Raw genomic sequence first — 27,988 nt, forward strand, 5'->3', positions numbered from 1 at the left:
ACGGGTACAGATGCACACGCTTTTCGTGTCACCTGAGTGTTCTTGGGTCATCATATATGGCAACCGAGGCTGCACCAATTTGGTGACACTGCCCACAGGGCTTAACCAATCTGCACAATGGAGATACCAATCAGAATTCACCGCAAATCTTGAACTGGGGTGACATGTGTGGAGGCATATGTTTGTATGTGGGCCATGGAATGGCTCTCCTTTAGGGATGGGGATTACTTTTTGGCCCATCTACTGCCTCCCATCATTATTGGCAGTGACATCCAAAGTCAGTAGATTAATCTAAAAGTCACTTGTGAGAATTGTAATGGATTGTAACCTGGGTTTAGACTATCTCCCAACCATCTGAAATTAGACCTACTGTTCCCGTTGTGTCGCCCTTGGGACTCATTCACTAGTGACTGAGTCTGGGACACTAGGTGGCCAGGTTGAAGCCAATACTCAAAGTTGGCCTCATCTTGATGCTTCAAGTTCTATAGATAGTAGACTTAATTAAATTCTGTATGAGACAGATTGAGCAGCTTTGGTCCCAGGCTCTGTGATCAGATTAATCAGCGTGGCGGATGGCGTGGCATACTCATGTGAATATTCAAGTCAGCCAAGAATGTGCAGGGCCGATTGTTGGGAGAGGCAAACCACATCAGCCCTGTGCATCACTGTACATTTGTGCTGGGCATGCCAGGAATATAAGGCCCTGACCGCTGTGCCTGAAGTAGGTCTCGGGGTTGTGTGTGCAGCAAGCAACCTTGAGGTTGCTTCAAGGACAAAGAGCTTGCTTATTGATTCCTTCAAAAGGGGCGGCTTCCCCATTCTCATGCCCACCACATGCACAGCGCCCAGAGGGCTCCCCTGTGTGGCCCCTGGAGGACTCGGAGGCCAAGGCAACTGATGCTGACAGGATGCTTTCATTACTTGCTGTGCTGTGAGTAATAAAGCTCATTGTCTCTGATCCAGGAATCGTATGTCTTCAGCCAGCCTCCATTAACAGGTCAACATTCACATCCAGTAACAGATTAACTTATTAGCTTGAAAGTAGGGCAAGTTCAAATTCCAAACACTTACACGGTCAGTGCTAAAAAGAGCCTCAGGTGAAGGGCTGTCCTTGGGTGTTGGCGCTGTCTGCTTGTCATGCCAGGACAAAATACCACGGATGAGAGGCTTGCGTCACAGACAGTTATGGTCTTATGTGCTGGAGGCTGGGAAGTCCAAGCTCAATGTGCTAGCCAATTCATTGCCTGATAAGGACGCTCTGCCTTGCTTGCAGCTGGTCACATTCTCACGGTGTCCTCCCATGGCACGGGGAGAGTTCTCCCTTCCACTCCTCACAAGGGCACCAACCCTATGCAATTAGTGCCCCATCCTTGTGATGTCATTTAACCTTTACCACCACCTCCCAGGGCCTAGCTCCAAATACAGTCACATTGGGGGCTAGGGCTCAGAATAGGAATTTCAGGGGAACATAAATATTCAGTCCATAACCAGTGTCATGCAGGTGTCAGTTAAGACTAGAGAGGACAGAAGCATTGAAAGAAATGTTGAGAACAGGCGGAAGTGGACTAATTACGGAGAAGGGATTCTGAGGGGTATGGCCAATGTTTTGGGAGGTGAGGAAGTGGCGGATGCTGAGTCAGGGCCAAGGAGAAGCAGAGCATCATGGGACTAAGTATGAGACCAGGAGGGCCAACCTGTGGAATCCACGGTTTGATAGATGAGTGACAGAAACAGTCATGAGAAGCATGAAAACAAAAACTTTAATTAAAGTTAGTTATTAGAAATCAGCACTAGGAATACTACACAGAAGTGGGAAGACTCTTACGCATGACAACACGGATAAACTTTCACAGATCTAACAATGAATAAAAGCCAGATACAAAAAACTCCACAGTGCATGATACCATTTAGACGAACCCCAGAATGGAGAAAACTCATTTATGGGGCGCGCACTGACAAGAAGGAGGAACCTGAAAGGCTGCTGCGATGTGGCAAAGGGCTTGTATCTTAATCCAGGCAGGGGCTATATTGGTATATATGTGCAAAAACTTTATCGAGGTATACATGTGGAATGACTGCATTATACCTTAATTTTTAAAAATCAGCATTTTTTGAACAATTTTTTTAAAAAATTGGGCTTTGGGCCAAATCGATTATCTACATACATTTCACCCAACCTGAAGCAATCTCACCAGTAAAAAGAAAGGCCCACATACAGCCTGACCCAGAATAGGGGGTCCCTTGGTCCACCACTCCTGTTCAAGTGGTAGGGAACTTCTATCACCGGGCCCACACCGGGGTGTGCTAGTTTCAGTTCGTATGAGCTCTGGAGAACCTGCTGTGTGTATCTCTTCCCCACATATCCAGTCACATCACGTTACTCGTTTGAAATGAGCCATAGCCGAAATATAGCTCATGAAAATCAGCGAATGCAGGGGTGCCTGGATGGCTCAGTCATTAAGCATCTGCCTTCAGCTCAGGTCGTGATCCCAAGGTCCTGGGACTGAGCCCCACAGCGGGCTCCCTGCTTAGCAGAACACCTGTTTTTCCCTCTCCCATGCCCCCTGCTTCTGTTCCCTCTCTGGCTGTGTCTCTCTCTCTGTCCAATAATAAATATATAAAAATCTTAAGGAAAAAAAGGAAAATCAGCCAATGTTTACAAATCAGGTTTATTTTTTTTGAGAGGTGGTTGTTAAACACGTAGCCATCACACCAATGGACCCTCGGCACCCCAGGCTTACCCAGGAAGAAATGAAGCTAAGGATAATTAGGCAAGAATATTTTATTATATTAACTATACCTACTTGAGTCCCTAGACCCCAAGTCCTTTTCACCTGTGGTGTTTTCCAGGGACCTGGCTTCAATGAGCCAAGTGGCCACTGAAGGTTAAAAAGCAGAGGCCTTGGGGCGCCTGGGTGGCTCAGTGGGTTAAAGCCTCTGCCTTTGGCTCAGGTCATGATCTCAGGGTCCTGGAATCGAGCCCCGCATCGGGCTCTCTGCTCATCGGGGAGTCTGCTTCCCTCTCTCCCTCTGCCTGCTTCTCTGGCTACTTGTGATCTCTCTCTCTCTCTCCGTCAAATAAATAAATAAAATCTTAAAAAAAAAAAAAAAAAGGCAGAGGCCTTGATGCTTTCTACCCCAGGAGTGGGTATAGGTGATGCGGCAGAGCAGGGCTGGGAGACAGGGGGAAGGCATGCTAAGTTCATCTATTTGGGGCACCCTGTATGACCTCCCTCATACTTAATTAGTCATGAGTTCCTGACCTCTGCCCCCCAGACAAATAGTCATCATTCAAAGATTTGTGCACCAGGCACTGTTCTGAACACTATGGACACCAGAGAAGAGACAGAAATCCCCAGCAGCAAGAGCTACAGGTCGGTCAGTGCCAGTCCTTTCTCATGAAAGCATCTCTCTCCTCTGTTCCTCTCATTCCCCCCTTGACCTGCCTTTGTTGAAGGTTTTCATTATCTCTTACCTGAATGGTTCCTACCCAACTCCAGGTCCTGTGGGAGGTTGGGAGTTCAGGGGAGCCTGAAGTTCATAAAACCAGAGAGGGTATGGCTCTTTCAGAAGAAAAAGACAAACTTTTGAATACATAATTATATATCACCATGAGAACACACTGCAAGGAGATATCAAAGGCCTTGGAAGGGGTCTGTGAGGATGAGGGTCCCTGAAGTTTAAGCCTCCTGGAGAACTGGCCTTTGCCAGGCCATCTCCATACTTCACCCAGAACAAGGTGAAAAATGGGACCCTCCCACCCTCCCACCCTCCTCTACTCCCCTCACCCCTTACCCTACTCTTACTTCCAACATGATGGCTTTCTTTCCTGCTGACCATCCCACAACCATAAGAAAAGGAATTTGCTCTTGTCCCATGTGTAAATATAATGCATATATTATATTTACATGCTAAAATAGTTCCCTTCCTCTTCCTCAATGAGCATGAGATTGGTTGTCTTTGAGATGGTTTGTGATCAGTAGAAGTGTGGACAACCAGGAAAATGGAAGGGACATGCAGTCTTTTCTTTCTTCCAGCCTAGAAACTGGAGATGGGAGCTCTACTCTTTTGCCCAAGTGTTGACTCCCATTGTGTATTATTCAACACTGAGTAATTCAGCCTAGATTTGGGAGTGGGAGGGACCCCAGGGCAAGACTAACACATGTAGTGTGGGTCTTTCCCCTAACAACAGAGGAAGTCAACTGGGAGGAAGGCTGAAAGCTGGAGCATACCCACCCAGAAATCTTCTGAGATGGCCCCAGGCATTTTCCTTTTCCTCCTGGAACATGTGGACAACCGTATTTAGTGGATGCTTTAATATTTTTTTTCTGTCTTCACGTTCATGCCTATCTAGAAAACTTGACCTTGAAGTGAATCCAAGTAACTGACGCTCTGGGACCTCCAGGGGGCGCTATGGCCCAACACACAGCCTGGCCGGGAGCCTTCTGCCTAATACACCACCTTAGATCTGTTTTCTGTTTGGAGAGAGTGAGTTCGGCTGGTTTTCTAAAACACTGTTTGGGGGCTCCTGGGTGGCTCAGTCGGTTAAGCATCTGCCTTTGGCTCAGGTCACGATCCCAGGGGTCCTAGGATTGAGTCCCTCATTGAGTCCCTCATCAGACTCCTTGCTTGGCGGGGAGTCTGTTTCTCCCTCTCCCTCTGCTGTCCCCCCTGCCTGTACGCATGCTCGCTCTTGCTCTCTCTCTTTCTCTCTCAAATAAATAGATAAATAAAATCTTCAAAATACAGTTTTAAGACCCAGGTTTCCAGGAAAAATGCTATGCTCCTCCACATCACCTGTGATGTTGCAGGTGGAAGCTAAAGGCTTCCACCTTGAAGCAGGTACAGCAAACGCATTCAGCTCCCACTGACCTTTACATACACTGTCTTGATCTCAGGCTCGGGCCCTTCTTCCAAGCTGCCCCAGTCCCTGCCCCTGCATCTCTAACGGCCCAGGTCACTCACTCTGGATAACACTGAGTGTTCATAAGGCTCTCACTGCCACAGTGTGATACTCAGAAAACACAAAACATAAAAATGCATGCAGAGCTCCAAGAACCAGCCTTGCTGGGTCTAAAGTAGAGATACTTACCTCCAACCACAGGGACTGATTCAGAATTGGCTCACCGGCCTTCTCCCTGCTGGCCCGATTGATATCCTCATCACTCAGCAGGCTTGCCCCTTGGTCCAGTGGCTCTAACCCAGAAAGCCTTTCTCTGGGGCTCCAGACCCTAGGAAGCCACCAACACCATCCTGGTTGATTTCTTTCTAGTCTGTGTAGTTAATAGAGAACAGAAAACTGTCCAAGTAAAGAGCCCTTCCAAGATGACTTTAGCTCAGTGCCACTAAGTCCTCTTTCTGCCCCAAGTCTACTTTGGGGAGAGTCTTCCAGAACCACGAAGATCTGCAACAGTAAAGCCCTTCCACCATCATGAAAAGGAATGTGGACTCTGCAGCCTCCCAGAGAAGAAAGGCAGGGCAATAGTGAGGACACTGCCTCCCTACCCCCCACCCCCACCGCCCCCGCCCCCCGGAGAGAACAGCCAGGTGAAAGGGCTGGTATTTCCAACCCTGTGTCTGGGAAAGAGTAAGATCTTCAGCGTTGGGCAAGAAAGGGAATGGAGGGAAGACTGGCAAGAGACAGGTGGATCAGGCATCAAAGGGCTTAGACCATCCCTAAACTGGCCCCTAAATGTCTACTTGGGGAGCTACTAGAGACATTTGTAAGTTTCTAAGAAAGTGACGGCAGGAGGATCCTGCCACCAGAGGGTGATTGGGGTGGGCTGCTGGAGACAGGGGGCTAGTATCAGAGATGAGCTCCTGCTCCTAAGCCTGATGGATATCTGGAGAAGGTGCCATGGACAGACACAGGGAGGAGGACAGGAGGAAGAGCTAGGTTGCCAGACCAAGCGACCTCATTTCTGGCTATATAGAGCTATTGTGTTAGGGACCCCCTGTGGAGGCAGGTGCTTCCTCGAGAGTTGAGGCCAGCTCTGTGCTCACCAGGACTGGCAGAAGCAGGATGGAGGCCCACACCAGGAGATCGTGTCCCCAAGACGGCCTCTGAGGCTGCAGACCAGCATGAGTTCTCTGGCGGGAGAAGGGAGAAGGAAGCATGGCCCAGCAGCCTGGGGCACTCACAAGAGCAAGAGAGGCAGAGAGCTCTGGTCCTCAGGATGGCTTTCCCTGGGGTGTGTGTGGGAAGGAGGAGGGCTGGAGAGCCCAGGGCTGCAGGGAGTCAGAGGGCCTGAGGCCTGAGTGCAGTGCACACAGCGGCAGAGCTGGAAGGGAGCCAGACCATTAGGGCTCCGGGAGTGGCTTGATGGGGGCTGGCAGGGCATCCTTGGTGGAGTGCTCCTGGGGACTCTCAGAAATAGGAGGGGCACAAGTCGAAGGAGGAGGCGGGGACAAGGGGAGGGTTCTTTTAAGAATGGGGAGGTCTGAGCTGAGGAAAGGAAGACCAAGATACAAACAGATCAGATGGGGCAACGTCAGGAGATGCAGAAGCTGGGACTTAGTAAAGAGGTCCCTGAGCCTGCATGTTTAGTGGGGGTCCAAGGAAAGAATAGAATGGGCGATGAGACTGAGAATGGATGGAAACCACGAACGGCTGAGAGAGACAGCGGGATCTTGCCACCGTTCCCCGGACCCTCTCCATTAAGTAAGAGGTAGGCTGTCTGCTGGAAATTTCGAGAGCAAGAGGTATGTTTGAGAGAGGGGAGAATCAAGTATGGAACACTGGGGTAGGGGAAGGTCTCTAAAGCAACACTTCCCAAATGTAAGTGTACATGAATCCCCTGGGATCTTGTTAAAATTGGGTTCTGATTCAGCAGGCCTGGGTAGAACCTGGGACCCTGTATTTCTTTTCTTTCTTTTTTTTTTTTTTTAAGATTTTATTTATTTATTTGACAGACAGAGAGCACAAGCAGGCAGAGACGCAGGCAGAGAAAGCGGGGTGGGGGAGGGAAGCAGACTCCACGCTGAGCAGAGAGCCTGATGTGTGGCTCGATCCCAGGACCCCGAGACCATGACCAGAGCTGAAGGCAGAGGCTTAACGCACTGAGTCATCTAGGCGCCCGACCCTGCATTTCTAACAAGCTCCCAGGTAGATCTTGTTGCTGGTGGTCCAGGACCCCACTGGGAGGAGCAGGGATCTAGAGTCAAATCAGGAGGTGGAGAAAGAGCCTGGCAGAAGAATTCACCTTAAGGAGAGACCTACCTTTGATAATCTCACCCAGGGTAAAAGCTGACACTTGGAGAAGTCTGGGTGGGAGTCACAGCCCCTGCAGTTAATGGGAAGGGGGACATGGAGAAGGAGGGATGGCAAAGAGGAAAGAAGTCAGAAGAGAAGGTAGGGGAGCCTCTGGGATGATAGGAGGCGTGGCAGTGCCCCCAGGGCTCCCTATCTAGGTCGGGGTGGACCACCAACTGCACACTTGGAGACCCTCCAACAGAGGATAGGAGTCAGCTTGGGCAAGAAAGTGTTATTCCAGGGTTATCTGAGAGAGCAAGCGACAGGCATGGCCGGCCACCCCTGTGCTGTTCTGCAGGAAAATACTGGACTCATTCTGGCTTTTTCAAAGCTTGGCCTGGACACATCAAGCCAGAATGTGAGGTGAGGGGCACACACCTAGGGGCTCTGCCCTAGGAACAAAGGTGAGATGATTTCTGTGCCAGAAACTTTAAAAAAAAAAAAAAAAAAAAGGAATGAAATCTGCAAATCTGCGAAGGAGGGTGCTGGGGAGAAAGAGGAGGTGCGTTGGGCTCCCAGTCCTAACTCTGAGCCCTAAGTGTCTAACTTGCAATCAGAAATCAAGAGGTTTCAGAAAGGTACAGGCTGGAAACGAAAATGCTTTGGGTTTAGGCAACCGGGGGAAGGGGCTGAGGAAGGCCGCTCAGCGGTCTGGGGCCCAGGCTCCGAAAGAGGGAGCTTTGAGTCCTAGGCTGAGGTTAAGGCGAGGTCAGGTTCGCCAGGGGAAATGCAAGGAGGACAGTAAGGGCAAGCAAAGAACATCAAGAGTAAAAGCTTGGAGGCGTCAACATGAGCAGCAAGTGCAGGCACAGGGTGTCAGCGTGGGGAATCCGGCGGGTACTTGGGAGAGCAAGGTGAGGCCAGAAGCCCGAGCACTGTCCCACCGCGACCCGGAGGCGGCGGAGGTTTCTGAGCGCGGCGTGTCGCGCTCCTCCGGCTTTGGCGCGGCTCCCTCGCTGCGCAGCCCTGGCTGCCCCCTGCTCGGGCCTCCCAGAGCCCGAGGGTCCCTCCAGCTCCAACCCGCGGCCTCGGTCAGGCCGCAGCCCCCAGCCCCAGCGACCGACTCGCCAGGATCCGCCCCGCCGCGGCGGCCCGGGCCCCGCCGCTCCTCCCCCGATGATGTCACGTCCCCGGCCGCCCCTCGGCCGGCCGCGCCGCCCCGCCCCCGCCTCCCCCGGCCCCCAGTCCCCTGGGCCCGCCCGCTCCCGCCATCCCTCCTCCCGCCCGCGCTCCCTCCCTTCGACTCCCGCTCCCCCGGGAGCGGCGGCGGCGGCGGCGGCGGCGGCGGGATGGCCCGGGCCCGCGGCCAGGCCCCGGGGAGCGGCGGCCGGCGGCGGCCGCGGCGGGGCGGCGCGGGAACCGGGCCCCGGGGGGAGTCGGCCGGGTTGCTGCTGCTGCTGCTCCAGGTGCTGCCGCCCGGGGCTGCGGCAGGGCCGGGGCGCCGGGGCACGCGGGGCTCCGCCGGCGGCGGCGTCTGCTGGCCCGGCGCTGCCCCTGCCTTTCCCCGGGACGCGCGGCTGCTGCTGCTCCTGCCGCCGCTGCCGCCGCTGTCGCCGCCGCCGCGGAGCTCCGCGCCCGCAGCCTCCGCCTCCCGGATGGTAATCAGCGCCCCGCGCCGGCGCCGCGGGCGGGCGGGAGGTTGGGGGGGGGCCGAGGGGGAAAGGGCGGGCAGCCCCGCGCCCCCGCCTCGCCGGAGGCAGCTCCTGGGGCGCTCGGGCCCCCCCTCCGACGACCGCGGCCCTGGGCAGCCGCCAGAGCGCGCCTCTGGGGCGCCTCGGTGCGCACCGGGTGCCGGCTCCGCTCCCGCCCTCCCCGCCCCGCTCGCAGTCCGCCCGCCGGCGCTCAGGCCGCGGGGGAATCCCTCCATCTCCCCGCCCCGCGCCCCGGGAGGGGAGGGGACAGCGCCGGCGCTCGCGGACCCGCTTTCTCCGAGGGAGCGCCCGGGAGGCGAGCGCGCACTGAGACGCGGGGACCCGGCGCTGCGCTGCGCTCCTGGAGGCGCCCGCTGCCGTCGGGTCTGGTTGAGCCGAGACGTCCGCAGCCTCGACGGGACCGCATTCCCGGCGGCGGGGGCGCCCACCGACCGCGCGCCCTTATGTTCCCTGCGCAGGACACTCTGCCCCGCGGCGGGCTGAACCTGAAGGAGGAGCCGCTGTTGCCCGCCGGCTTGGGCTCGGTGCGCTCCTGGATGCAGGGCGCGGGCATCCTGGACGCCAGCACCGCGGCGCAGAGGTAAGCGCACGGACGCGACCCGGCGCGCTCGGGTTGGACGACTCCGCACCGCCTTCGCTCAGCCTGCTGAGCTGCTGGGGCGAGGGGTGGGGGAACCCTAACTCTGGACAGTCGCTGCAAGCTCTCCCGCCCACCCTGCCCCGAGCGCCTCTGCTTCCTCCTGAGGCTCTGGGGCGGGCCGGGGCGGGGCTTCTACCGCCTCTGCCGCTGTCCCAGCTCTGATTTCTGATTTCTAACTGTCGCTCAGGGGCCCGGCGGTCCATGACTCTAGAGTAAAAGGTGTCCCCGCTGCCCGCAGTCCCTGAGCCATGACCCACGGCCACCGGCCGTCAAGTAACAGGCAACCCCTCCTTCATGGGCAGTCCCAGTGCCTCTCCTGGTCCAATTCGAGGCTCTCTGCCAGGAAAGGCACAAAACCCAGCCCCCTTTCTGCTTTCCCACGCCCCTCAGAGTTGAAGGAGGGGTGCGTGTGGAGCCAGAGAAGAGGCTGGGGGCTGAAGAGTGGGGAACAGGCGAGCTGGACAGTCGCCTTGGCTGGAATGATTGGGGCTCAGGCCCGGCGCTCAGGCCCCACCTCTCCTCAAAGTGGTTTCCTGGCGGGCCCTGGAGGAGGCAGAGGGTCCCTGGGAGCCCAGCATCTATGCCAAAGCCTTGCAGGAGTCTGGGCAGAGGGCCTGGATAGGGAATGGACTCCTGGGTTGGAGAGGAAGTTTAAATGGTTTGTTGGCCTGCCCCCACAGCACCTGACCATGGACTTTTTTGTGCCCCTACTTGTGAGCGGTCATGGGGCACGGGTATTGGGGGCGGGGGGAGTCAGATATCCTACTGGAGTTCTCAGTGGTTAAGACTAAGGCGCTGCAGACTCTGCAGACCCCTGGGGACCTGGAAACTGGGCTTCCCCGAGGTCTGAGCCGCTGCTGGAGCAGGAGCCTGAAGGGATTCTGCAGGAGGATCACCTGGGCATATGGGCCCAACATTCCCGTCCCTGGGCCTGTTCCTCAGTGGCGGCTTCTAGTCCAAGTCCAACCTCAGGCCTTAACAGACACACATCTTGTTCCCTGCGCCAGCCAAACCTGTTTCTGCACTCCTGTCTTTTGCTGACTGTCAGCAGGGAGTGCTGGGGGGGGGGGCTCTTCCTGGAGCTCATCTCTTCAAGAGGAGAGGGGCTTGCTATGAATTAATTTACATAGTTTTACTCATATAAGTATATTCCAGAAAAATTGGTAAGCAAGAAACAAAATTCTACCTTTCTGATACAACTACTGTCAACACTTTAGTGTATTTCCTTCCCATCCTTTTTCCCATTCACGTGGGTTTTTTACTGGGCTGTGCAAACAATTCTGTATCCTGCCAGATTTTCTGTTGGTTCTGTTTTTATATTTAATTTGAGATGGTCTCTTCCTTAATGAAGGCTCCGTCATTTTGTCCACCACCAGCTGTTGTGAGAGCTCCTTGTAAGAGTGGGTGAAGAGTTCCAGGGGGACCCCTGAGGCTTAGGGTTCCTGTTTCTCTCTGACTGGACCCTCTGTCCCTGTGTCAAGCCAGCAGGTTTGATGAGGGAGGAGCAGATAAGAAGGAGGTGGTGCTCTTGTAGCCTGTATGGGTTCAGAAGTGTGGGGATGGGGCCTTTTCCCAGAGGATCTGACCATCAGCAATGTTGTCTGCACGTGGAGGAGGGGGTTCTTGAGTGGCATTGAGATGTCCCATCTGAGTCCTGGGGACCACATCGCTGGGACTCAGAAGCCCTCCCGTTGGAAGAGGGGCATTTCTTCAGGCCTGGGCTTCTTATTTGCAAGTCAAGAGACTTCTCTGCCTCAGAACACAGATTGGGAACACACCCCCGCCCCCTTTGGTTGACTCTGGACCACCTCCTTCCAGTGAAGAGCAGGCTAATCCTTTCTCCTCATTCTTCCCGAAGTGGTCCATTGTCTCTCCCATTAGTGTCTTGATCCCCCGGCAGTCCAGCCCGTCCTCCTCTGCTCGGGTCTTTCCATCCTGCAACAGCAGCAACAAATATTCCTTTCCCCATCCCTGCCTCTGTCTCCATCCAACCTCTACCTGACTTCTGTCCCTGTCACCTTTGGGAAATTTGCCCAGGAGAGCTCTTCCCCAAGCCTGCTTGGTATCTGACAGTCATCTTTGATGCCTTGCCCCACAGCCCCCTGATGGTCAAGGCTCCTAGATGTTTCTTCATGTCTGAGGTCAACTTTTTAACAATGGCTCACCCCTGTCCTTCACCTGTTTCCTCCCTGGCTTGAAGGTTAATCTATCCCTGTTTACCGCTGCAGCCTGCTATCCCCCTACCCCAGCCCCAGGCTCTCACCTCTCCCCCAAAACCATCTGCCATGTCCCAGGGGGACCAGAGCAATATTTTTGAAGAACTCTTCTCTGATCATGTCCTTCTCTGATTAAAAACTTCAGTCACCCCTGCTTCCTCCCGAGTATTCAGCACTCAGGGCTTACCACTGTCTAATCCCAAACTCCCTTCCAGCCGTTGGCACAACACTTGGCATCTAACAATGCCTCTTTTTGGCCCCAGCACCCACCTACCCACTGAATAAAGTCTTACAGTCTTGGGGACCCACTGCACCCCAGCACCTTCTGTATGTGTGCCCTCCCACCTGGACCTCAGGAACAGTTCTCAGCGCTGCCTAAAGATCCTGGCCACAGCCCAGAATCAGCAGTGCCCCACCAGCCCGTGCCTTTCTTTAGGGCAAGGATGAGGGCTTATTCGTCCTTGTGTCCCCAGCACCAGGACAGGCTGGAGCAATCAGCAGAGAGGGGGGCAACAAGTATCTGCTGAAGGAAATAGGAGTACGTGTTAAAAAGTTCCCAGATTCCTTTTTGTTGGGCTCCCCTCCCTATGCTGGTGGTCTCCAGCATCTACCTGACTCTAGGAACCAGCTACTGGGTGGCGACTGCTTTCCAGCTTTATGACGCCAAGTTTTACAGAAGGTGGAGGTGGAGGAGACAGCCCCAAACCTGCCAAGATCAGTGAAGGAGGCTCTGCCAACAGGAAGGGAAGTTCTGAGCAAAAGAAGAGTAGGGGAAGAGAGGGGCTCCATGCCCTTGCCCTGGAGGCAAGAGGGGAGGGAAGGGAAGTCTGGCTCCGGAGGGCTGGCAGGATCTTCCCAGGGGGGAGCTCTAAACAAGGACCCCATGCCAGCCCCAGCCCGTGTTCCTCTTGCTGGGGTGCTCAGCCCAGAAGCAACTCTCCTCTCCTGATGGGATTCCCGGCCCAGGGAGACTCCTGCAGGACCCCAACCCGCCTTCCCCTTCTAGCAGGTCCCAGCACACAGGCAGGCCCTGAGAAAGCCAGCTGGGCTGCCTTTCCTGTAAGCAGCTGCACGCTCGCCTCCCTGCTAGGAAATGCTTTTGTTTGCTTTAATAATTAATAGCCGCTCCTCAGCCTGGGACCTGGCAGGCGGGCCTGTGGGTGGGTGGCGAGGGGGTGGGCAGAGAGAAGCAGAGTGGGCAAGCTTTAGGTGGAATGCAGGGCAAGAAGAAGAGCTGGCTGAGATCCTTTCCCTCCCCCCACCCCACTGGGGGGGCCTGGGTGGCTGAGATAACTTCCTGTGGCAGGTGAGCCTACCCACTGCCCAGCAGCGGAAGTAGGGAATATGAAGCAGCCCAAAGCCTCGTCTCCCGCAGACCCCTCCAGACACAGATTCAGAGCCTCCAGTTCCTCTCCCTGACCACATGGTCAATGTGGGTGTGCCCCAGTGGGCTGCTGCTTTTATCTTTCTGGTCTGTAGCACAGCTAGGGTCTGGGCCTGTCGGCCTGGGCAGGGTTAGGCCAACGGATCTTGGCTGGGGCCAGGAAGGCCAGACCCAGTTTGATGGCTCCCAGCCGTCCCAGGAGCCCAGGGGAGGCCTGCAGGGAGCAGGGCCAGTGGGACACTTGGAGGAATAGCGGACACAGAGATAAAAGAGACCTATGTAGTGGGCTGGGATAGGGCTGCAATTAGTAGCAGAAATTTTAGAGAAAGGTGAGACAAGGGATGAGATGCAGGAGACATAGGCTTTTTGTTCCTTCTACCTCTTGGGGGAGCCTCCCCCCAACTGCGGATGACCTTAGGGCTTGTCCCCATTTCCCCAGCATTCCAGATTCCCAGGCAGATCAGGTCCAAGTCAAGGCACTGCTCAGAAACTTGGGCTATCAAGGCAGGCAAGAGTTAGGTCAGTGGGGGGCTAATGGAAAGGGAGAAGGTCCAAGGATGCCTTTGGGGGGAGGCAAAACTCCAGCCTGGGCCACTGGTCCTCTGAGGGACTTGGGATGCTTGTTTTAAATTACTTGTATTTTTTATAAGCATATAGTCAGGCATGTAAGGAGCCCCAAGTGACCTCGTGAGGACACAGTTGAGTGGCGCAGTGCTCTCCATACTAGAACCCTGGGGCAGGGTCCAGCAGCTGCTCTGCTGGGTCCTGCCCCGCCCTGGGAAGGAGTGTCTCCAGGGACCACTGGGACCCCCGCAATAGCAGCCAGACAACCCTGCAGCCCCCAGAATGTCCCCACCCATATCCCCCAGACACAGGCCACCTGACGGCCCTAGCCGGGAAGGACAGGTTTGTCCTTGTTGTCAACTTTAACCTGGATTCCCAGCACCGTACTCCAGAAGCCCGTGCACACCCACACTTGCTACAAAGCACGTGTCCTCAGACCATAAAGTAGCAGCGCACACCGATGCTCACCTGCCACTGTCACCTTTTAACTCACGGGCCATTCCAGAACAGAAGATGGGAACGCGGGTGAGCGGGCCACGGTAGAAATATGAAAACGAGCGCTGCCCCCTCCTGTGTCTGGGTTCTTTAGTACAAGAGCAAATGCCCCGCCCTTGGCACACTCCAGAGTGGATAGGAAACTGTTTTGAGCATTTTGTTGAAAACGATCTTTTTTTTTTTTTTTTTTTTTTTTTTTAAAGATTTTATTTATTTATTTGAGAGAGAGACAGTGAGAGAGAGCATGAGCGAGGAGAAGGTCAGAGGGAGAAGCAGACTCCCCATGCAGCTGGGAGCCCGATGCGGGACTCGATCCCGGGACTCCGGGATCATGACCTGAGCCGAAGGCAGTCGTCCAACCAACTGAGCCACCCAGGCGTCCCTGAAAACGATCTTTTAAAGAAAGCCAAGAGATGTGTAATTCTTTTTGGAGCCTCACAAAAGTGATGAATGTGGCGGTTCTCGCCATTCAGCTGGCTTTATCTGAGAAAGGCGTCTGTGTGGCATGCTTCGTGCTCTAGTGATGCTAAGGGAATGAGATGTCTCTGAATTATAGGCCCCAGCAACTCATATACCTGGGGAAGCTGTTCTTATACCTGTCTGCCAATTTTTTAGTCAGTCCCTTGGGCTGTAGTCTTACCAGCTTCTAACACACTGCAGGCCTCTGGATGGCTGGTGGTTGGTACCCTGCCACCTTGGTGAAAGGTCTGCTTCTGCTGCCAGCACCTGGCTCTGGAGACTTCCTTAGGCTGCCGGAGCCTGCTCTGCCCACTTGCACACAGAGCCAGGTGTACCTGAGAAATGACTGCCCAGGACCTCCCCCTGCCACTCCGCCTTCCACCAATGACTAACTGAAGTTGGTGGATAACTACCCCAGTTCCCTCCTCCAAAGCACCTGCTCTATTCTAGACTGTTTCCAGAGCTCCCAGCAGGACTGAGAAGCTGCAGTGGCCCACAGCGGTGACTTGCGGCACCCTTTTACGGAGTGCCTCTCCTCTTTCTCATTCCCCAATTCCAGCCCTGTGTTTGCTGGAATCACTTCCTACTTAAACTGTTTGCATTTGAACCCTTGCGCCTCCAGACTTCAGGGATTCTACTCCTGCTTCCCTTTATCCTTTTAGATAAGGGATTCTTTATCCATAGACATCCTTGCACTTGCTCCCTACGGCCCGTGGGAGACTGCAGAATCAGAGACACCGGCCTTCATCCACATCTCTCTGTCTCTAAGCTAGTGAGAGCAGCCACACCTCCCGCCTCCCACACGTCTGCACCCAGCAGGGGCTCTCTGACCTCTGGGCGTCCCCTGTGTCCATTTTCTGAGCTGTCTGTGCGTATCTCTCTCTCTCTTTCTTTCTGTTCTTTAATCCTGGTTTGTTTTCTCATTACAAGAGCATCAGCTCTTCCCAAGGGGGAGAGGAGCTGAAGTCTCTCCCCTCCCCAACCCTCTCCCTCTGGGCCTTGACCTTGTATCTAGGCGTGCAGATTGGTCCCCTATTGCACGGTGGGGGTGGAGGCGCACGGGGGAACCAGGACAAGGAAGGGATAGTCCAGAGCTACCCCCACGTTCTTGCTGAGGTCCTGATCCTTCTGTCATTGTCCGTCTCTTGTTCACAGGAAATACGATAATGACTTTCCAAAGCAAAACTTTTTTCTATTTCACCTTGAGCTTCTCTCACTGGTCCAGCAGGAGTATGAACAGGGGAGACTGGAGACAGTCACAGACCAGCAGCCCTGGGTGTGCCCTGGGTCTTGCCCACTCTGCGGTCCTCTCCTGGTCTTGTGGTTTGGTGGGGGGAAGCTGGAGCTGTAATACTCATATTGTTCTGTCCTTGATCTTGATGGTAACCCTGTCTGTAAGCTGGAAGCTAGCCACCTGTCCCGTTGTTTTGCCTCAGTGGGTGTGAGCCCCAGAGGATGAGGGTGCCTGAGACCCATTCAGCAAGGTGGGGAAGACAGGATGATGCCAATGCTGGGCTGCCTTAGAAGAAGCGGAATGAGCCCCCCACCCCCACCCCGACCCTCCGGCTTTGGGGTGGGACCGGCACGTGAGACAATGCAGCCCTCTCCCCATCCCTGGACCAGCAGCACTGGATACTGGTCCACAGGCCCCAGGCAGCAGGCAGCAGGCAGTGGTACCTGCCCTCTATCCTCTCCCTGGGTTTCCTGACCTCTCCCCCCAGGAATCCCCTCTTGCATGGAGGGCAGCCCTGTGGAGGGAGTTCAGCTTGGGACCTGGGCCAGACTCCCCAGGTCTGGTCCTTAGAAGCCTGGCAGGAGCTGGCAGGCAGCCAGGACCCAGGACAGACTGATATTTGCCAAGAGGGATGGATGAGAGAGGGAACTCCTGCCAGCATCACTAATTTACTCTTGGCCTGGAAGTCCGGGGATGTCTGTGAAGGAAGGGTATATAGAGTGGTGTAGGGGATTGGGTTGTTGCTCCGCATCGACCCCTCCCCTGTGAAGGCCCCTGTCTCTGTACCCTCCAGCTCTGCCATCTGAGAGCCTTCCAGGCACCTCTCCTGGTCTAGCTGACGGAATAAAGGGCAGAGTGGGAGATCTGGGAGGGCTCCATGAGCCCACCCCCTTCCGCCTTTTCTCCCCTCAGGTGGTCCTGGAACCTGACCAATCGAGCTTCTCTCCCCACTCCCCCCAAACTCGTCCTGGGGCCAGAAGGAGGAGTCAGGATTGCTGCCTCATTAGCATATTCATCAGCAGTAATCAGGGACCTGCTGTGATCAAAGCTCTTCCGGCTTCCCTGCCTCTTGGCAAAAGGGAAGCTGGAGGGTCAAGGCTTGGACTTGAAAGGACTTCTTGGCCTAAGGGGGAGGGGAGGAGAGGGCAGAGGAGGTGTGAAGCTGGAGGGAGAAAGGGGCACCTGTAGAAAGAACCTTTAGTAGGGGAAAGAGAAGGTGACCGTGGTCTCCTCCAACTCCTCTTGATCAGAGACCGGCAAGACCCATCACCCAATCCTGAAATCAGCATTTCACCAGGACCAGCAAGGCTCCCAACCAGGCTTAAGGAGGTGGTACAATTGTTCTTTGAATATTTCTGTATTTACTGTAAGATGTACGAGTAAAAACACAAGCGTCTCAAGCCAGGATAGCCCAGTCATTATGGTTTTTGCATGAAGCAGAGTGAGAGTAAGTTGATTTAAAATTATAAGAACAGCATTAAGGAGTGATGCATATGGCGGATGTTTCCACAATGGTGTGTCCCTGATGGGACCCTGGTCTGAATGGTTCAAGGCAGCCGTGCCATCCTCATGCTCTCCTCTGCATCCCTGCAGGGGCTTCTCGCTTCCCCACCCCACTGCACCTTCCCCATGGGTAGCATCTTCTAAGCCCTGCTGGGCCTCAGAACCTTCTGGTGGCCCTTCATTGTATTGCTCAAGACTTAACCCTCAGCAAAATTGGTGCAAAAAAAAAGAAAAAAAAAGCTAAAAACTCAGCCGTATCAAACAACAAACACCCCTTGCCTCACATAGTTTCTCAGAGTCAGAAGTGAGGGAGCAGCTCGTGCTTCTCCTGAGGCTGCAGTCATTTGAAGGTGTCACTGGGGCTGATCTTCTTCCAAGGTAGCTCATTCATACAGCTGGCAAGCTAAGTGCTGGCTGTGGGCAGGAGAGCTTGGTTCTTCTCCACATAGACCCTCCACAGGGCTGCTGGAGTGTCCTCACAACATGGCAGCCAGCTTTGCCCCCGAGGGCTGATCCAATAGAACAAGGCAGAAGCCACCATGTCTTTTATGACCTAACCTTGGAATCATCTGCCATCACTTGTGCCACATTCTATTGGCCGCACAGACCAACCCTGATACAGTCTGGGTGGGGACTACACAACAGCAGAAATACCAGGAAGTGGGGCTCATGGGTTGCCATCTTGGCTACCACACATGAGGAGAACCAACCTGAGTGAAGCCATGGAGGGTCTACTCTTGGAGGGTGTCCCAGGGCCCCCTACACACACTTGCACATGCTGTGAAGCCTCATTTCTCAGCAACGGTGGTGGCCATAGTTGCCTTTTTTTTTTTTTAATTTTTTTTAAAAAGATTTTATTTATTTATTTGACAGAGAGAAATCACAAGTAGATGGAGAGGCAGGCAGAGAGAGAGAGGGAAGCAGGCTCCCTGCTGAGCAGAGAGCCCGATGTGGGGCTCAATCCCAGGACCCTGGGACCATGACCTGAGCCGAAGGCAGCGGCTTAACCCACTGAGCCACCCAGGCGCCCCCATAGTTGCCTTTTGTAGAGGGAGGGTCTAAAGCCATAAGAAACCTGAGGAACCATCTTTTCAAGACCTTGGCCCAGAGGAGACAGTCTAAACTCAGAGCCTGGTTTTTGTGTCTCTCCAGACTTGGCACTTCCAATGCAACTTCTTCTTCTCTTCACTTAACTTTCTAGAATCCGTGGTCCAGCCACACCAACCTTCACGCGTACAGCCATTCCTCATGCTCTTTGTTCTGCTCCTTTCCCTGTTCTGTTGAGCTCCCATTCATTCCTCAAGTACCAGGGGGAAAGCTACCATCTCCACAAAGGCTTCTGAACCTCATTTCTCACAGAAAGAATTCACTTTTTTCTTCCTTTGCTTCTAGAGTTGTTTTGTTTGTTTGTTTTTGTTGTTGTTTGTTTGTTTGTCTTGTGTCCTAGCCTTCTGTATCTGTCTTCCCTCCCTTCCAGGCATTTAATTCTAGCCCCACTCAGTGCCATGGGTCCGGGACTTGGTACATGGCTGGGTCTGAGGAAGTATTTGGGGAATGGGGCCTTTGTTTTTCTCCTCCTGCTCTTGCCTGGCCCTGGCTTGTAGGAATCTTTTCTTTTTCTTTCCTTTTTTTTTTTTTTCCTAAGATTTTATTTTTAGGTAATTGCTATACCCAACATGGGGCTCAAACCCACAACCCCGAGATCAAAAGTCCCATGCTCCACTGTCTGAGTCAGCAGGACACCCATTCTAGGAGTCATTTCTGATGAGCCAGGAGACAGCTCTTGGCGAGGCTAGACCAAAGGGTCCCCCTGCCGAAGGGAGCCAGCGTATATCTTTCCCACCCTGTGAAGGCTGGTCCCTGTACTCCTGAGGGGTGCACCCTCTGCCTTCAAACATAGCCCAGGGTCCGGGCTGGGCAGAGCAATGGCCCTGAGCCAGTTTAATGTCTCTGAGAGCCTGAGGGACATCACCATCATCTCCCAGGTGATGCCATAGTCTCACAAACACAGTCGTGGGCTGGGGTACCATGTGAGACATTTGGTCCAGAACCTCCTAGCTGCCCCTTGATGCTCTAAAGGGCAGTCACAGGAGCCTCTGGTCAGTTAGATGGGTGGTCCATACCTTTGATTTTAGAGATAGATCAGCCTTTCAAAATATGGGGCCCAGGAAAAAGCCTGGGAGGGGGCCTGGCAGGGGTGTCTCCGCGGCTGCCCGCTCTGCCCCTTGCTCCCAAGGGAACAGGCAAGGGTGACGTCTGGAATTGATATCCCGGGCAAGGATGGAAGGGCCCCAGACCACCTGATTTCTGGTCTAGACTCTTGCCGCGGCAGGACGGCACCCTGACCAGCCTCCCCCACAACCTGGTGGAGGTGCTGAGGTCTTTCTCCCCGTCCCCCAACCCCACCCCCCCCACCCGCCCTGGAGTGTGTCCCGTGGTTTGGCAGCCCCTTTCCTCCTCACAGCGGCGTGGGCCTGGCGCGCGCACATTTTGAGAAGCAGCCACCCTCCAACCTCAGGAAATCCAACTTCTTCCACTTCGTGCTGGCCATGTATGACCGGCAGGGGCAGCCTGTGGAGGTGGAGCGCACGGCCTTCATCGATTTCGTGGAAAAGGACCGAGTGAGAGGCTCCTGGGCTCACGGCACCAGAGCAGGGGGGAGGAAGGGGGTGGGTTCAGGGAACCCCCTCCCATAGGGTAGACGGATGGACCATGGTGGAGGGGTGAAGTGGGGGGGGGTGGGAAGGATGGAAGGGAGGGAGGAAGGGTGGGATTAGGCAGGAGGTGCTGACGGGAGACTGGAGGAGCCAGGGGAAAGCTGAGCATCTCCATCTTGGCGCCGCAGGAACCTGGGGCTGAAAAGACCAACAATGGAATCCACTATCGCCTCCGGCTAGTGTATAACAATGGTGAGTAAGGCTCACTCCTTCCTGTGGCTCCTGGTGGGGAGGCTGTTGAGTGTGGTTCAATCACTAGAGGCCACAGCAAGCCCTCTCCACCACCTCCCCACCCTTAGGACTTCGGACGGAGCAGGATCTCTATGTGCGCCTCATTGACTCCATGTCCAAGCAGGTGAGCCAGTCCAGGGGATGTTCAGGCCCATCTTGCCCCCCTCTTGGACCCCATCTGAGTGAGCACCCTCACCCCTGGTCCCACCTCCTCCTTGCTCCTCATCCCCACTGGTCCAGCTCCTGTGGCAGGAGGCTGTGTGGCCTCGCCCTCCAATCTGTAAAAAGACAATGTTTGTACAGAGGCCCTGTCTTAGGTGATCTCCCCTAGAAGGCCAAGCCAGATGGGCATGCAGGTGTGTGTGATTTATTGAGAAGCAGGAGTGAACCTTTCAGGAGAAGGCAAGGGAGGGAAGCAGGACAGAAAAGGCTGAGCAGGGCTCAGCAAGGATGTGGTTCCAGCTGGAGTCTAGTCTCAGCCTGATCCCCAGGGATCTCTAGAGAAGGAATGGAAACAGAGTCACACCCCCTTGAGGCAAGGAGGCCAGGATTCTGTACGCTGTATCAGTCAGTGGTTGTCTGGGAACCACTCCCATGGGGAGACATTTCCAAGCTAGGCAACTCCTATCTGCTGAGAGCAGTTCTCAAGAGAAAGCCCTCACCAGCCTCCACTAACCACAGCTGGGGGATGGTGCCCTGGTCCACTAAAGGGGGACTGGGTGAGGCCCCAGAATTTCTACTGCAGACCTTTAGCACTTGCTGGTCTAGAAGGTCACAGGAGGCTGAGAGGCCAGCATAAGGAGCCTGGGGAAATTGAAACCTGAGTAAATCCTGATGGATCCTGCCCAAGACAGGGCCCCAAGTGTCAGGGCTTTTCAGGGAAGTTGTGTGTGCCGGTAAGGAGCAGGGCTGGGTCACAAATGGGCCCATTAGTGGCCTGGAATGCAAGGTGGAGACGGGCTTTCCAACAGTCTTCTAGCAGCTTCCACCCAATCTCAGGGCAGGGGAAGAAATTGTTTCTTTCTAGAAAGCCTGTGGCCACTGTGGTCTGGGAGGCAATGAGGCAGCGGCCAGTGGGACTGTGTGGGGATAAGTGTGGAACGGGTGGGAGGAGGTCTGGAGAGAGGGAGGGACCCCACCAATGAGGAATGGCCTGGAGGCACAGGGGGACATAAAGTGGGAAGCTGGAGCTACAGTTTAGGGAGCTCCCTACTCTGCTGCGGGGCAGAGTAGAGACCAGGGAGCTGGTGGGAAGGCTGATCCAATAGCACAAGGGAGACATACTGGCCTGGGATGGGGAGTGAGACTGGTGGGGAGAACCCAGAGGAACAGTGCTTGCGAGCAGGAGACAGAGATCACCTAGGGCCATGGGAACAGTGGAGATAGGAGTGTGTCTACCCCACCAACAGCCCAACCTTGTGGACTAGGGACCTCCCCAGCCCCAAACAGAGCTGGCTCTGAAAAAAGCTGCCTGTGGACAAACAGAATCTATAGACCCACCTCATGCCACCCTTGCCCACCGCAGCCCCCGTTGGGGTTCCTGGTTTGGGGAGCCCGGTCCCAGCTCCTGCTCTGCCTTCTTGGGCGCCCCAGAGCAAGTTGGAGTGCAGGATCTTCCCTGGGAGTAGGGCCCATCTCTCCCCTGCACTTGGATTTGAGAACAACCTCCTTCCTCTTGAGCCTGTGCATTCCTCCTCTCCCCCAGGCAATCATCTATGAGGGGCAAGACAAGAACCCTGAAATGTGCCGCGTGCTGCTCACCCATGAGATCATGTGCAGGTGAGAAGGTTTGGGACACTTGCACCTTTGTCTCTGGGCCCCACCGGGCCCTGCCCTGACCACTGCCGACACAGCCCGGCTCCTCGAAGCTCCCTCGGGAAGCCAGATGGGAGGAGGCGATGCGGGAGGAGGGAGGCCCTTGAGCACAGTGCTGGCTGAAGAGAGGATCCTTGAGGCCCCATTAGCCTGGCCTGTTTATGTGGCTTCTCCAAGTGTTTTTGTAAGACAGGCCTCCTGCCACCACTGGAAAGCTTAACTAATAAAGCTCAGGGGAGGCTTGCTGAGGAGGGGGGCAGGGCTGGGCCTCCCGGATTAGCTTAGAAGCTAGAGAGAGGAAACTTTGCTGCCTCCTGGGTGAGCCTCAGGGTGCTCCTTAGGGGAGGTGGGGGTGGGGCGGACACAGCTCTTGGCTCCCCTTCCCCATTACCCGCAGAGCTTGGCATTTCTAGATAAGGTCTCCCTAGGAGATGCCCCTCACACCGGGTCCTGAAAAGCAGTTCCTTCTGAATGGAAAAGAGAACAGTGTTCAAAAATCTGGTTGGGACTCTGGCTGCCCTGGGGAAGAGTAGTGACAAGGAAGGGGTGTGGGGAGGCTTCTGTGGCACTGATTGTGCGCGGTCTTTCTTCGACTGGATGCTGGTTACATGGGTGGGTTCACTTTCTGGTAATTCCTGAGCTGCATGCTAAAATCCGAGCCCTTTGCTATGTGAGAAAGACCCTGGAGGGGGCCTGCAGCCTGCCTTTTACTGAATCCTCCAGGAGTAGCATGCCTTTGGGACAAGGGTCTCCTGGCCAACCTGGCTCTCCAGGTCCCGGTGAAGGACCCTTCTCCCGAAGGCTCCTGGAAGTGAGGCCTCCAGAAAGGGATTCCACACTCAAAGACAGGACGCAGCACCTCCAACCGGAAGCACGTGTGCATGCTTGCGCACACGCATGCGCACACAGACACACCTTCTCGCTCCTCTTCCTCCAGCCGGTGCTGTGACCGGAAGAGCTGTGGCAATCGGAATGAGACGCCTTCTGACCCGGTCATTATTGACAGGTAGGTGCTGGGAAGGAGGCCCCCGGAAGACCAGGGCGGGCTGGTTTCAGCTGCAGAGCACGGGGGCACACGCGTCGGCCCCCCCCTTCCCACCCCCCCCCCCACCCCGTTGGTGGCTGTAAGCAGAGAGAAACTACCAGACACGAGGAAGCTGCTACCTCTGGCCTCTACAGAAAGCCCGCTGGTGGTAGACTTCCTGGGGCTGGGCTTAGGAGTTCTGCTCCCTGGGGAAGAAAGCCGGAGGGCCAGGGCCTGGGGTGACGGCGGGGCGGGAAGGAGATGAACCAGACGCCAGAGAGCGGCTGGGAGGACGGACAGGCTGGCATGGGAAAGGCAGGGGAAGCCTGGCTCTAGTCCCAGGTCCACCTCCACCTCTCGCTGCTTGCCTTGACTTCTCTGCACTTCCGTTTCCTTCCGCTGAAAAGTGGGGACATACTTGGCGCACTTCAGTCACAGGACTGTCAAGGTGACGGGTGTAAAATGCATTCTCCCACCATGACTTCTTTAAAATTATTTTTTCTTTTTGAAGAGCAAATGCATAGGTAAGGTACAAAATTCAAAAGGTACAAAAGAGGACCCCACCCTTATGTACCAGGGACTTTTGTACCGTTACGTTTTTTTAAAAAATTGTAACAATATGTCTTAGAGATCAGGCCATATCGGAACATAAACCCTGCCTTACTCTCCTTCTAATAGAGAGCACATTCACAGGAGCAGAAATTCAAGTTTAAAAGAGTTTAAAGCAAAAAGGCCGCCACCTTGGCATCTCATCCATCCATTGCCCTCCAGATAAGCAGCCTTTGTTAGCAGTTTCTTAGCCATCTTTCTTGACATTGTCTGCTCATAGACAAGAAAATACAGATACATATTCTTTTCGTACCTTTCCTTTTATGTTTCTAAAAATGCTGGCGTCCAAAATGTACCTTTCAGCACCTTTCCTTTCTCTAAGAAACATGCCTATCTGGGAGGTTATATCAGGACACAGGAAGTCTTTTTCCTCTTTTTTGGTACTGCAAAATATTCCACCGTATGGATGAACTATAATTTCTTTCAATCGTCTGCCATTGCTGGATGCTTTGGCCGTTTTTGTTCCTTTTCGGAGATCAAATATACTGCAGTGACTTACTTTGTCCCTGTGTCACTTTGCACGTAGGTGCGTTCATAAGAAGGATATTATAGCAGCAGAATTGCTGGGTCAGAGAAGATGTGCGTTTGTAATTTTAATAGTTACTGTCAGTTTGCCCTCTGTGGAAATTACACCAGTTGGTATTGGTACCAGCAGTTTTGAGAATGCCTGTTGTCCACACTCTGGGCAATTAGATATGTTATTCTTTCAACAAATTTTTTTTTAAATATTCACCCCATGCCAGGGTCTCTTCTATATTCTATGGATTAAACAGTGACCAAAACCAAGACAAAAGGCTTGTGTTTATGGGCTTAACAATCTAGTAGGGGAGATGGACCTGAATGGAATGAATGAAACGTAGATTCTGTTAGATGGTGGTAACAGCTAAGGAGAAAAGGCAAGCATCAGGAAGGATCTGAAGTGCCCAGGAAGGGGGGGGGGGTGTGATTTTAGAATGTTTACAGAGAGCTTCCCTAAAAAGATGACATTTGAGCCAAGACCTGAAGGAAGGAAGGGAGTGAGCCATGTTTGAACCCAGGAGAGGAATATTCTTGGCTGGAGCGGACCTGATGTGTTTAAGAACAGTAAGAAAGCTCAGGTGACTGGCGTGAAGGGCACTGTAGGAGGAGATGGTGTCAGGAAACCAACAGAAGGGTCAGAGGAAGGCAAGACATGCAGACAGGGCCATGTAAGTTGCATATAGACCATTATAGGGAGTTTGGCTTTTATTCTGAGTGGCATGGAAGCCAGGGGTGTCAGGGGTGTTTGAGAAGAATGAAATGACCTGATTTATATTTTAGCAAGATCACTCTAGCTCGTGTGATGCCGGTGACCTGTAGGAGGCAAGGATGGAAGCAGAGAGGTGAATTAGGAAGCCAGCACAGTTATTCAGGTGAGAGAAAGTAGAGGCTGTTAAAGAGGGGGTGTTGGGAGGTAGTGGCAGGAGGTGATTGAATGTATTTTGTGGACAGAACTGACAAGATTTGTTATGGAAGGAGAGACAAAGTGACAGAGAAGGAGGGGGAGTCAGAGATATCCCAGATGTCCAACCTGATCAACCTAGAAGGACAGAGTTCCTATTTACTGAGGAGAAAGAGATTTCAGAACAAGCAGGTTTGGTAGCAAGGAAGATCAGGAGTTTGGTGTTGAGATGCTTAGCAAACATCCGGGGTGCGGGGGATTAAAAGCAGGTGAAAACATAAGTACAGATCTCTAAGGAAAGGTTCAGGCTGCAGATCTAAATCTGAATGAATGAAATCATCAAGGGAATGAATGCTGAATGAAAACAGATGAGGTCCAAGAACTGAGTCCTGGGCTGTTCAGTGTTTAGAGGCCATGGAGATGTGGAGCCAGTGAAGGAGAACAAGAAAGAGTGGCCAGGGAGGCAAAAGGGGAATCAGAGGATTGGAGTGTTCTAGAAGTCCAGGTAACAAACTATTCCAAAAAGGGGGAAACAGCCAACTTCAACAAATGGTTCTCATGGAGATGATAAAAAGACTAATTTGACCATCACATTTAGCAATGAGGGGGACAATAGTGACCTCAACAATAGCTATTTCAGTAGAGTGGAGGGGCAGAAGTCTGGTAGGAGGCTGTCTGAGAACAGAAGAGAGACTGGAGGCAACGAACAGAGGAACTTTTGAGAGTTTTGCTCTAAAGGGATCAGAGAAATAAGATGGGGACAAGAGCACAGTGTAAGCCCCCCCCCCCCAAATTACAACTTCTTCATATGCTGATGAGAAAAACCAGTGGGAAAGAGGGGAATGATGATGCAGGAGAGGAAAACTGCTGGAGCCATGTCCCGTAGCCAGCAAAGAGCATGGGATCCATGCACCAGTGGAGGACTGGTTTAGCTGGGAGTGTAGACAGCTACCTACGGACAGAACAAGGAAGTCAGGGAGCCTGGGCCCAGAAAGGGGACAAATCAGGACACCCAGTGTGGGAGCTTGCAGATGCCATTTCCTGATTGCTTTGTTTTCTCAGTGAAATGGGAAGCCAGGTCAGTAGTTGAGCATGGAAGTGGTGAAGGAGACACTAGGGCCAAAAACAGGTGTCCAGGAGACTTAGTGGACCATGGAAATGTTGTGTGATTGCCAAGCAGCAGTAAGGGCCTGCCTGAGGTTTGGTGTCATGAATTTGAAGTGAGAAATTTCTTCAGCCATGCTGAGCAGTGGAAGTACAGGTGCAGGACAGGTGAGTGGTTGTGTGTATGCAGAGTTCAGGGTTTGCCAGGTGAGTACAAGGAGACATGAGAGGGCAGGAGAGTAAAAAGCATGTGCAAATGGTGTTTGCAAAAATGGAACAAGAAATTTAAGGGATAGGGAGAAGGATATGGGAGATTGAAGATAAGGCCGGATAAATGGAATTAGGTTCTGATGGGGCCAAACAATTTTTGAAGTTGTGGTACCAGAAAGGGGTTGAGCTGGAGGATAGAAGATGGATGGTTAGACCATGGGTTGTCTGTAGGTAGACTTATTCGGGGAGATTGCATCAGTAAGATGTAGCCAAGGGAAGGTAGATACGAGGTCAGTGGAGGAAAGATGCTTGCGGAATACAGAGGACAATGTTTTGGAAGAATTCTCTATGTTCATACTGAAATCCCCACGAATTATGACAGGATCATTGTTCAAGAGTATATATAGTGATGCAGCAGGAAAATCTTCAGAGTGAAGGCAAGTGACCTTGGGGTTGAGAAATGACTGCAACAAGCAGTGGTCGCCATACTTTTTTGTCTTTTTCCATCATCGAAGTGAACTGTGGTATCCTGGTGAATTTCATTTCTTTTACTGTAAGGTTGAGCATGCTTTTAGGTACCTAAATTCTATTTGTTTTTTCTTTTCTTGGAACTCTTTTGTCGTGTCCTTTGCTTCTTTTTCTGTGAAGCACTGGCTTTTGTTACTGATTTGTAGAAGTATGTATTAAGGAAATTCGCCCTTTACATGAGTTGTAAAGATTTTTTTTTCTAGTTGATTGTTATCTTGTAACTTTTCTTAGAGTGAAACTTGCCCAACCTCTCAATCTTTTAAGTACTCTTGATTTTTGTCATATTTAGAAAGCCCTCTCTCACACCAAAATCATTTTTAGAACTTTATCCTGTGGTTTCTTCTGGTTCTTTTATGGTTTAATTGTTTACACTTAAATATTTGGTCCATTTGAAAAAATATATAAGTTGTTGTGTCTCATATCATACATACAAAAGAAAAATACAATAAAATGGAAACTGAGAAGCATTAATAATTATTATACACCTGTGGACTGACCAACAAACTTAAAATTAGAACATTAAAAATATTACTGAAGTTCTCTATATTCCTTCACCATCTCATACCACTGCCTACCCCTCTCCTAAAGGTAATAAGTAAATTGAGCTCTGTGTTCACACACAACTCTAAAAAATATTACGACATATTGTAAACACTATGTCTGGTCGTGCTTGTTTTTAACTTTATAAAAAGGATATTGTGTTGTAGTAGTCTTCTAAAATGTTCTTTTTCAATTCAGCATTATATTTTTAAGATTTTTCTGTGTTGCTATATTTATAGTTGGTTGTACTTTGTTTTTGCTATTATAAGCAAAACTTCCCTGAACATTCTTGTCTGTCTCTCATGATTTGAACAGGTACAAGTATTAGGTACAACCTAACACTGGAACTGCCAGGTCATAAGGTGTGCCCATGATTAATGTTAGGAGTCCA

General features: G+C 53.0%; 1 protein-coding gene across 6 annotated transcripts in view; it reads left to right on the forward strand.

Annotated features, from left to right (window-relative positions):
* Positions 1-8,526: 8,526 nt before the first annotated feature.
* Positions 8,527-27,988, forward strand: part of EBF4 (EBF family member 4) — a 57,921-nt gene continuing 38,459 nt past the window's right edge. For all 6 annotated transcript variants that reach the window (XR_009344626.1, XM_059133766.1, XM_059133767.1 and 3 more), the window contains exons 1-7: positions 8,527-8,850; positions 9,363-9,484; positions 19,864-20,020; positions 20,245-20,308; positions 20,416-20,471; positions 22,053-22,126; positions 23,100-23,168. Coding sequence is in view for 5 of the 6 variants with exons in the window: in XM_059133766.1 (XP_058989749.1) it covers positions 8,542-8,850; positions 9,363-9,484; positions 19,864-20,020; positions 20,245-20,308; positions 20,416-20,471; positions 22,053-22,126; positions 23,100-23,168 (851 nt within the window). In the remaining variant the exon portion in view is untranslated. The remainder of the gene's footprint in view (positions 8,851-9,362; positions 9,485-19,863; positions 20,021-20,244; positions 20,309-20,415; positions 20,472-22,052; positions 22,127-23,099; positions 23,169-27,988) is intronic.

Source organism: Mustela lutreola, chromosome 9 (genome assembly GCF_030435805.1).
Source record: "Mustela lutreola isolate mMusLut2 chromosome 9, mMusLut2.pri, whole genome shotgun sequence".
NCBI lineage: Eukaryota > Metazoa > Chordata > Mammalia > Carnivora > Mustelidae > Mustela > Mustela lutreola.